General features: G+C 40.4%; 1 protein-coding gene across 3 annotated transcripts in view; it reads right to left on the bottom strand.

Annotated features, from left to right (window-relative positions):
• The window catches only part of SESN3 (sestrin 3), a 45,556-nt gene that overhangs the window by 20,126 nt on the left and 14,003 nt on the right, over positions 1-11,427 (bottom strand). For 2 of the 3 annotated variants that reach the window (XM_027677391.1, XM_027677392.1), the window contains exon 2: positions 2,163-2,228. In XM_027677391.1, coding sequence (XP_027533192.1) covers positions 2,163-2,228 — 66 coding nt within the window. Of the gene's footprint in view, positions 1-2,162; positions 2,229-4,158; positions 4,195-11,427 lie in introns of those variants that run through there. The other variant, XM_027677393.1, reaches the window with a different exon arrangement.

Here is an 11,427-nt window from a genome sequence, read left to right as displayed (position 1 = left end):
AGATACAATGCTTTTGCTGAAATATTCTATTTCAAATATATTTTCTTTCTTTGTGATGGGATGATGAGTGGACTGTGTCTCAAATATTTTTCTATCGGATCTCATATAGAAGTTACATATAAAGAAACACCAACAAAATACTACATTTTCACTTCTCACCGGTGTACTTTCCTATTTTAATTCATGAGCCCAGAAAGAAAGGGAGGAACAGCTATGCAGTTAGGCAGCTCCATCATTTTTACATGTGCATCTTCATTATGACAACTTTTCTGTGTTTTGTACTCAAAACAACGACTTCTCGGTTTTCCTTAATAATGTTTTTACTGTCAGAAGTTTATTCACACATTAGAGATCATTTTATCTCACTTACTACTGTACATCCCTTGCTCTACTGCAAGGAGTCCCCCTTATTCTTCAGCAAGTATATTTAAGAGATCTTTGTCTCATTTAGTGCTTTCTTGGGGAAATCATACTTTTCAAACATAGGCTTCTAATCTTCTTCAGCTTGCCAGGGATTTTCCTTGTAACAGTATAAATTATGGATAGAAATTCTGCTGACAGCATCAAAATATAGTCAGATAGGACTGCACTGTTGCTATATTAGGCATAGCAATATGCCACATTATTATTTCTAAGATTTATCTTTACCTCTATTACTATCCTCTTCACACTGTGCATGTATTTCCTCCTGATTTATTACCATCCATAAACATATTTTTTTACTCTGCTTTTAAAGCCTTATGGCACTTTAACAGTTTTAAAGGAACCTTTACAATGAAGTTGTTATTGCTCTGCCCATATTCCTTCCATTACAACAATAAAGCAGGCTTTGACACCAGCAGTGTTATTATCAAGATTTGTGAGACATTCAGTGTGTTACTAATCTCTAACTAAATCCTCCCTATTTGCTCCATTATTTCATGACAAGGAGTGAGGGAAAAAGGTAGTAATTTGCTTAACAAACCACAGTTAGCATTTGTTGGTGATACTGAATAACTGTTTTATCCATACAGCTGGAGGGTCCCTGCTTGTACTGAGCAACCGCTTGGGTTACTCCTTTCTGAGATTTCTCCTGCACCCTTGGCTAGTGCCTGTACCAAGTGTCTCAGCTTCTCAGCTTTGAAATAAACTCATTAATAATTCTCTCAAAATATGTTACAATTTTAACTACATTTATTTTTCTACTTTTAATATAATTATTGGCTTTATGAGAAAAACTAGGTCATTACAAAATTTGGCATCTCAATTTCATCTTGTATTTCATGCGAAAGGGTGGTGTTTTCTCCACAAGTTTGACTGGCTGGAACTCATTCTACTCCTCTCTTCCCAAGTTTAAAAGACTCTTTTTGACCTCTCTTCCTTTTTGCTTAATTATGTTTTCTTTTTGGCATCCTTTACACCCTCTCCGTTTGGTTTTAAATTCAAACCTTGCTGGTGTATAAATGGAGAGAGACTCAGAGAACAGCAGCTATCTCATCTTTCACAATGTCTTTTTGGCCCTTCTGGCATGTGAATTATCTGTCTTTAGCAACTACTTAAAACAAAAGGTCCTGGTTTTACAGTCAATCACCCCAAATAATTAACTAATTAATAAATAAGACTGTGAAGATTGAGATCACGGGAGAACACCACCATAGCAAATTTTCTACCTACTCCAGCAAACTGCAAATCAGGGCTTACCTCGAATATTCAGTCATTGGCAGAAATCTTGAATCTGAAATCCAACCATACCTTTCAACCATAAATTCTCTCAAGAGCCACAGCTACAGTCTGAGGAGTGAAGTCATACTTGCAAACTCTCTCAAACTGAAGGTCAGACACTGCTCTGAGAGCTGTATAATTGTACTGCTGCAATACTGGACAGGCCTCCCCTCAGGTCTGGCATTATGAGTAATGTGTTCAACTGCTGCCTGAGACGAGCAGAGCTGTCACTCGTGGCTGTCCCCAGGAGTGCTGGTGACTGAAAAGATGTCAAACAGCACCACTTGTGTGCAAGGACAGGGTGGGTCTTACCCACTGGAACCTGCTCCAGAGAAACCATCACTTTTGCTCTCAAGGGAGCTCATCTGGGTACCATGGAACAAGCAGGATCGTAGAACTGTCTTTCAGTATTGCTATTTTAAAAGCTACCACCCGCCTGGCCCAGCTAACTGCAAACTTACTTCATTCTCTGGTATAAAGGCACTTGGTCCTCTTGTCAGTGGCGGGGAGACTTGTACTCTCTTTTCCTGTAAAACAGTCACATAATTCAGTCAGCATCAGGAATAACATACTAACTCGCTTTATCTCACAAGGTCTGGATTCAGTTCTCTTCCCAAAGCCACCTTTTGGGTGTTTTACAGCCCACTGAGGAGGTGATGCCACCACACCGCATTTAAATCAGCTTTGCATCCCCTGTACTTTGCATGAAGGAACGGCACCAATTTTGGCAAGGGATAAGGCAGGAAAAAACCTCAAAAAATCTAATCCCAGTTGGTTTACAGACCAGCTTGAAGATACACAGACAATAGCAACAGAACATCTGGCACAATGCTAAAATTAGCCATTTACTGGACTGAATGGAAGTTTGAAAACTGAGGGGAAAAAAAGCCACACTCAGGAAATTATAAGCCAGATGCTGTTTTTTTTCAATATCAGCATCTGATGAGATCTTTAGTGTTGTGAAGAGCATAAACACTTTTTGTGTCAAACATTGGCAAGAAAAGCACAGTCCAAGCAAACTAGCAAGACCTAATTACAGGCTTGTTCTAGAAACCTGATGAAATGGCCACCTTGCTCACCGCCGAGCCTGTAGAAAAATGCATGCAGCACAAGCCTCAGTGTGCAAACCCCAGCTACGAGGCATGAGGATATATTTAGTACAGAACAAGCTGATAATGTAACAAGAGCCAGAGGACTTTTTAGATTTATTAGGGATAAGAAACTGAACTAAGATAAAGTCTGGAGCCTTTTACAGCATGGCTGCTGTCAGCCGGAGGAGTGAACGGGACCTGGGGAGGCTGCCTGCTCCTCTGGATCACCAGAGGCAGGACCAGCACTGTCCACGTCATTCCTGACCAATGTTGGTGTAATCCTCCTGGAGGTTCCTCCGTCTCCATGGGTCATTTATTTCAGTGACTAACCCCTCAGATTGTTCAAACGTTTTCCTAACGCCTAACCTGAATTTCCCTTGCAGTAATTTAAAGCAGTTCCTTGTTGTCTTTTCTTCTTTTCCTCTTTATGGTTACTTTCCACCTATCTGGGTGACTGCACATTTGTCTCAAGTCCCTAATTGCACTACAGCATTGGTGACTCTTAATATGTTATCCATAAACAGCAGTATTGGATTTGCATACTAAATATTTCATGCCTCTAACATAAAGTCTGAGGTTTTCCATAACAAATGACCCTTAAATACCTCTACCGGGGAGGTTTAAGCTTAACCACCATGTGCACAAACAGCAGTGCCGGTCCCAGAATGAATGTGCCACTGATTTCCACAAAGGAAAATCAAGCCACTGGAGCTGCATAATCATTGTCCTGATCCTTAAAAACATTCTGTCCTTTCTGAATTAGATTAAAAAATAACATGCAAAAATCAACAGTGATTATTCAGGAAAGATGTTCCAAAGCAAACTCTTGCAGGACAATTGAGTTTGTGACTTTGGAACAATTAGCTGCTAAAAGATGCAGAAACAAGCTGGATCAATTGAGTGAAACCTAGCAGCCAGGAGACAACTTACTGCATCTGCTGCCTGCTGTCACATCAACAAAAATCCTGTAAAATACTTGTTACGTATAAAATGTACTCAATCTGAAGTAGGATGTAGAGATACCGGGTACTGCACATGCAACCCCTTCTTCACACAGTTACACAAGGCAAAGGAAGACATCTTCTCACTTTAAATACACAATCTTGCCAGCAGCCAGTCATTTCTGCCAACACTGAAAAAAAAGAAATGCTTTCCAAGATTGCTAGTAAGGTTGCATTTTGCTTGGTTTGTAAAGGTTATCTGAAAATTAAAGTTTAAAACCTTCATTTCATATTGAATAACCTGGAGGAAGCAGCTTGCGCAAGTGACACAACTTGGACATCTGCGCACTGTCAGCTCTCACTGAAGCACAGGTCTAAAGCAGAGCTGAACCACTGAATTCTCCATCTTGCTCTCTGATCTGTACCTTCTTCAGGCTCTGCAAAAGCTGGTCCTTGAGGCAGACCAAGGCAAAAAAAATCCATATGTTGCTTCTAGCAGGATCTGGGCTCCATTCCCTTGTTTTCCCATTCAATGTGACTGGTATTACTCCTTTGACCCTGCAGATAAGCTATTGCTGAGAAGGAAAGGAGGAAATGGTACTTGGGTAGATGAATATAGGCAAGTATCAACAATTAATTCCTGTGAATGATGACAGAAAGCCAAGAAGATAGTCAGACATGAAAAATGTGTGTTAAATCTTTTACAAAAAGAACAAACCCAGTGCCTTTTGGGTGGTGGCAATTCTAACAAACACAAGCCTGGAAAAGAAAAAAAAAAGACAAACAACCAAAACAAGAACAAAAAAACAAAAGCCCAAACATGATTATTCAAGTTGGTGAGTCTTATCACTGCACACTTCCAGGGACCTTGGTTTTTTCAATATTAGAAGTGTATACTCTTCCCCCTTCCATCAACACAAAAGATTATTTTGCCTTCATGCCAAAGCTTTTATTCTATTAAAACTGGTTAAAACAAGCTTGTCAGGAGAAAAGGAGCAAACATCATCTGGTTGCACAAGTTCTCAGGATGCTATTAATAAAAACATGGTAAACTTATAAGCATTAAGAAAGATAACTTTGTTGAGCTGTAGATAAGAACCACTGCTTCTGGGCATGCTTTATCTAGAACAGTGATTTAAGGTCTACTCAAGAACCCAAATATAAAAAACTGTGTATGGGAATTAGAAAGCAAAACTGCAGATATATGGTCCTTTATGGCGAAAGTTCTTGCAAAGCTTCTTGTTTTTCAAGAAAGTGGTTTTGTTTTCCTGTCCAAGTAGTCTTTGCAGGTTACACTAGCTATCACTAAGTCAGCCAGGGTCCCAAGTATCTTATTTGAAATGGGATTCTTATGCTAAGTGGCTGAAGCAAGAAAGAGGTTGCTCAGCAACTAAAATGCTGTATGCACATATACCAGCCATTTTCTGCGTCATGGTCCTCCAGAAATGCATTGCCAGAGTAGGAATAATTATCTTAAAAGGTTTGCAACCAATTCCATTTACATTAAGACTAGTGCCTTTGTGGGGGCTGTTTCTTCAGGAGAAAAGAAAAGATGAAGAGCTTCCAAGCAAAAAAACCTGCACCTGGGCAGGTTATTGAGAGAGGGGCCGCTGCAAGCCAGAGCCTAGAAGCAGGTTTAGCAGTCATACACTGTGGCATCAGACAGCAGAATGAGACCTCTGCAGAGCTGCTACAGGAATTCATGAAAAAACAGGCCTATGTAAGCTCTATCTGTGACTTCTTCCTGTCCTTACACTGCACTTGCAATGGTGTCAGGAGCTTCATCAGGAATTTTAACAGTGACAAAGTAGAAGTATTTCCCCTTTCCCTGTCTATAAATTGCAAGAAATACCTTCATCCTTGGGTGAGCTCTGCACAAACCCCACAGAGACAAAAGCTGCAACTTGCCATCTCAAGGGTTTATTTTCAATTATGGCAGTGACTGCGCACCCTCTCTCCAGAGCCAAGATGGGCACTGGGACATGGCACCTGCATCTCAAATAGCTGCTGGGCTGCCATGGCAGATCAAGGGATGCCAGAGCCACTTGGTTGGCGATGCGGCCATGAAGTCCAAGTGGGAGCAAGCAAGAGCCCAGTTGGCACAGGAACAAGCACGACAGCTTTCCTTCCAAAGCCTAAAGCAAAAGAAATAACCCTTCTTCCTCTTTGCTATCACATGAATCACTGTGTCCTCAGGCTTTAAAAAAATGGCTATTTTTAGCAAGCTGTAAAAGGAAGCTGTTTTATTTGAGAATAGAGGTGCTAGGTGGCAGGGCTGATCAAAGAGCTGGTTTAGGAAGTACTTCTGAATGCCTATGAATGCAGAAAACATAGGCAAGAAGCAAGTGGTCACACTGCTGCAGGTGCACAGGCACTTCTCACACATGTGGCACATAAAAACTGATTCATCCTGAAATTGACATCAAGGTGGTCATGCTTCTAGGGAAAAGAAAATCATTTTGCACATCAAGACAGAATTTTGTAAGCTGTGGCAATGTTGCCACTTTTGTCCCTGAACTCCCAGGGCAGTTCCAAGAAACACTCATAAAGGGGCTCAGAGCCTCCCCTCTGACAAAACCTGCCACCGCTACAAAGACATCAGGATAACAAACAGCACCAGATCACATATAAACCCTAAAGGCATCACAAAATTAGCTTTTCCTGAGGAAAAAACTCTTTCTTAAACAAGAAGGAATGTTTTTTGTGGGTAAGGTAGTAAGTACAAATTATTTATTACACTTTTTCTTATATTATAATCTACAAGCAACTTTGCTACGATCCAGCATTTATAAGGATCTTTGTTATTTAAATTCAGTGCTCTATCTCTTTTTAATACACATGATCATCTGCAGCAATAATCTGAATCAAGTCTGTCACTGAGACACCTGGATGGGAGTGGAGAACTAGGTATAGGACTCCCTGTCTGGGGCTAAATCTCCCCAAAGGCATCTGGTTTTCCCAGTTTCCCACCTTTATCTTATAGTTCTTCAAACTCAAAATACACCAGTTCAATCTCACAGATTTAATGCTGCAGAGCCCACTTTTGGTTTTCAGCGTGACAGACACAAATGCCTTGTGTTTTGGTTCACACAGTACAGGCAGCGTTATTTGCTATTGATGCTGGTTAAAACCCTACGTACAAACTGGTTTCTCCTACTCCCACTGTTGCTCACTGAACACATTTTCACTTTCAGTTCTTAGATTGTGGAGCAGGGTCTACCTTCACTGGCTCTGATCACAGTGAAATGCTCCAGGTTTCAGTAAATTATAACACAATTTTACAGTCTGGACCATCTGTTCATTCCATCCTCAATGAAGACAGAAGAAAGCATGAAAAAAAATAAAGTTGTCTGAACACTGATTTTGTCTTAGCTTCTACTTTTATTCAAATCCTTCCTTACGATGCAGGAGGGATTTTGTTTATGCATCCAAGTTGCATTTTGGCAGAGAAAGAAGAGTATAGAAATGTTTAGGCAGAAGAAATGCTTTGCAAAAAGCTTAGGATGCATCCAATTCATTTTAAGTGGAAACTTTAATACTTTTCATAAATTTACAGAGGATTAGTATAAAAGGTAAAGATACACGTAATCTTGCTGACTAAAAAGAAAACTAAATAGTCACAATTTACCTGTCTTCACATGTCAGTACTCCTGTGAGGCTCTGATTGACAAGAACAAAAAACTGTATTCAACAAAGCTGTGAAATTTCGACATTTATTGACAAACATTTATTGATGCATCATTTTTTTTAAGAAAAAAAATCTGTTTATGGCAGATAATGTAATAAAATTGGGAGCTTTATAGCTTCAGAATATATCTGCAATTCATTTCAAATGAAGTTTGCATTGCAACCTCAAAAATTTGGATACACATTTGAAGGGTAAACTTCAATGTGCTGTTACTCAAAACCATTTCTGTTGAGAAAGAAAAGCCAAACCCCAAAAATTTGAAGAGAAATAATCTGAATGATGCACAACACTTTATTTGATGACAATCCAGAACTCGTCTTTACGACTGATCCGTTCCTATAATTAAACCCTGGACATATCTCCAGAAGCAATAAGAGAGATGTTCAGAACAAACTATGTCAAAATGTTAAGAGTTCACAAAGTAAAAGTCTTGCCTACAGTCATTTGTTAGGGGTATTTCAAGTGATTTTGCAACAGTTTCTTCCTCTTAACAGCCTGTACAACTCCAAAAATGCAAACTAAGCCATAAAGATGAAAATAAGCAGAGGAAGTCAAACAGCAGGAAATCTTTTTTATGGAACAGCATTTCAAAATACTTAAACAGTCACTTTTAACATTAAGAATTTGGCATTTTTGTGCCTCACAGCTGATGAAGTGGTGCAAAGAGCCGGGAAGAGAGCCAGTGTAGTACAATTGATGGGAGCTTTTGCTTTATTAACAGGTTACAGACCTTTTGGATTTCACACAATAAAAGGAAGCCTATCCCAAGTTCCCATCCCTCCACCAGCTATTAAGAACACAATTCACACTAATTAGAAACCAAAGGCTAGCAATTTCTACCCAACTCAAGATGGATGGCCAGGCAGCCGAAGTCCCACAGCAGTTCCTCGTTCTTTGAAAGATATCCGGTACACTTGGACATACAGAAGAAAAACTCAGAACTGAACATGAAGTTACTGGCAGAAAAGCCTATCCCCTTTTTCATAAAGAAAGTCTACATCTGCATCCTTATTATTCCCACTGCTGTATTGCTCTCTTTGTCTTGGAGATAATTTCTGTGGAGCAAAACCAACCTTCAGCTGGGAGCAGGCAGGTAAGGACTGCAAGTCAAATGTCAGAGTAACAAATGATCTGAAAAACACTCTTTATTTAAGAAACCCGAACTGCATTTTGCATTTTTGTCAGAATAGACCTAAATATATCAAGTAAAAGACACACCTGTATCTCAGTATTGACTGAAGTAACTGAAGTACGGAGTACATATAACTGGGAAAGTAAGGCTGAGGCTCCTGACTGGAAAAATGAAAAGACCTCAAGGAAATTTGCTCAAATAATGGTGCCGAGTCAAACTTGAATATTGATTCTTAACACATAAAAAGGATGAGAGACAAATAGTTACTTCTTCTACTTTCTTGTTGCTCGAGAATCACTTCCATTTAATTTAAGCCAAACCTCAAAATCTGAGTTCGTATTCATGCCCCAATCCTTATCAGATACCAAGGCTGAAACTCAACTGACCTGAATCAGACACCCAAATCAGAGTAAGCCAGATGGATTCTGGTTACAACCAAAAAAGAAAAGTGATGTCTAACTCAGAATGAGATCAGCTGTGCCATGGAAAGGCCTGAATTTCCTCCATAGACTAACAGGAATCCATGGCTAAGCAGGTAGTGATCTGAAGCTAGGCAAGGCATGTACCACCAGCAGACAACAAATGGTCTTCTGGTCTACTTCAGGATTCAAAAAACAAAAATTAAAAAAAAAAAAACCACCAAAACCAACCAACCAACCAACCAACCAACAAAAACCTCAACAGGGAAAAAGTAATTAAAAAGTGAGAAACAATCCTTCTGTCATCTGTCCCTGGAGAACTTCACCTCCTTCCCTCCCCACACACCCAACAGTAACACTGGAGCTTGTGTGCTCCCTAACAAATGCCCTCAGGACAGAAGATCTTGTGAGTGAGTGTCTAGATGACTCAATATACTACAAGCACAGCAGAACAGCATTTTCTATTTTTCAACAGCATCAGATATTAAGAGCAAAAGTTACAGCAGAAAACTTCAGTGGTTTTAGCTGGGACTTGTTTTATCTGTACCTTGGCTCCCTTCCACCTTCGGGTTTAGTCCAAATCTGACAATACACTAGACCGACCAATATAATCTAGTTTAGAGAACACAGCCTTTAGCCATTAACTTGGAAAAACTGCACTGAGTTAATCTGCCTCCTCATCAGCCAGGACAATAGTGCTGTGTGTTAATGAAGAGTCTCGGAAGCAGCATGGCATATCCTTTAATCCACTGCCTCCCATGCAGAGGGCTACCTTGTCCTGACTGAGCACAGCACATCTAACCAAGCCTGGTTTCGCTCTGACAGTGGGGTCCCATGTGCACAGGAGGCTGTAGGCTCAGTGTGGGTAAGGGCAGCAACTGTGTCGTCAAGCGTGTGGCCTCCATCCTCTTCTACGGAGAGATCGCATTGACTTCCCCATTCGATCCATGCAGCAAACCAACAGGTACAACAAACGTTTGCTAAAAAGTGCAGATAGAGCAGCAGCTGCTTTGACAGGCCTGAATTAATACCTAAATTAACCACTGAGAGCACAGCCTCTTTACAATATAGTAATTGAATGGTTAAATACTTCAATTCATCAAACACACATTTGATTTATTGGGCATACTGCCAATTGGAGAGGCCTAACTGGTGGAGATTAAAAAACAAAAAGAGAGAACGACCCCTAGGGTTATGCAAATCCATCATGTATCCCTGGCAGAACTGTCTCCCAAGAATGCTCTACCGAATTTTTAATAGAAGTATTGTCTGAAAATACATGCCTTGTAAGCAAGCAAAATAGAATGGTATTCATCCATACCGTAAATGTCTAATGGCATCCTCCTACAGTTAAGAAAGTGGTCTAGGGTATGGAGGTTTTTTGTTTTTTTTTAACAGTTCTTAAATCAGGTGAGCACATGAAACTCAGCTGCACAACCAGCTTGAGAAACCATACAAATGTTAAGTCAGCCACTGCCGAGTTTTCAGTTGAAATGGTGAAGCTTGACAGTCTGAAGTGAACAGTACCATAAAGAGAGCTGCTCACGAGTATGGAGTCCTGCCTTTGCACTTTAATGCAAAAAATAATAACAATATCCTCCTCTGATTAGCATATCAGGAGGAAGTTGGGCTCTGACCCCTGCACCAGCTCTCTAAAATTGTTTCTTTCCCAGCTTCAACTACCTGCATGATAGGCTGGCAGAAGCAACAAGGCTGCACTGGTGTCCCGGCCACACAAGGTATTTTGCTGGCTGATGTGTTAGTCAAGCAATGTTTGTGACTAATGTCAAACACTACATAGAGTCACAGACAATTCAGAGTTGGAAGGGTCCCACAAGGATCATTAAGCCCAGCTCTTGAGTGAATGGCCTCTGCTTGTTTATTAACTACCAGACACTGAAAAATATTCATTAGTAAAGCGTGGAAATCTACCACAGAGTTTAACTCAAGAAGGCAAAGTTTGAGTTTTCCAATGTGAAAAGCTGTTTGATCTGTAGCTATGAGATCTCAGATCATACAGCCCCGTTTCCCAGGCACTTCCACTACTTTTCACCAAGCAGTGTCACTATATGGTTACAGCTCTCTCCTCTTGCAGCTGTTCTCCTAAAATTCTGGATGAGACGCCCTCGGCCTGCTTCCCTGATCAGCCATTGAACCAGGATATTTAGGTGGAAAGTCTGAATTTTATCAAGAGCAGCAAACCTGCTGCAGAAGCGCATTTCATTATCGGGAGCACATCACAGGTGCTTCTTCATTGCATCTCAAGGAATAGGGACAAAAGGGACAGAATAGGGACAGAAGCCCCACACTCCAGAAATAAACTTAGCAGGTGTCCCAGCCAACACTCCCTTTGATAAGTCTGTATCCTTGTAATGTTTTCAGCTCGATAAAAACTTTTAGGACACTATCTATTTGCTGGTACAGCTGATACAAGAAACATCCTCTCAAGCACCTT

The sequence above is a fragment of the Neopelma chrysocephalum genome, unplaced genomic scaffold, assembly GCF_003984885.1.
Source record: "Neopelma chrysocephalum unplaced genomic scaffold, ASM398488v2 Primary Assembly neopelma1_43, whole genome shotgun sequence".
In the NCBI taxonomy this organism is placed as follows: domain Eukaryota; kingdom Metazoa; phylum Chordata; class Aves; order Passeriformes; family Pipridae; genus Neopelma; species Neopelma chrysocephalum.
The sequence above is the reverse complement of the archived record's forward strand: the minus strand, read 5'-3'. Positions and strand labels throughout refer to the sequence as shown.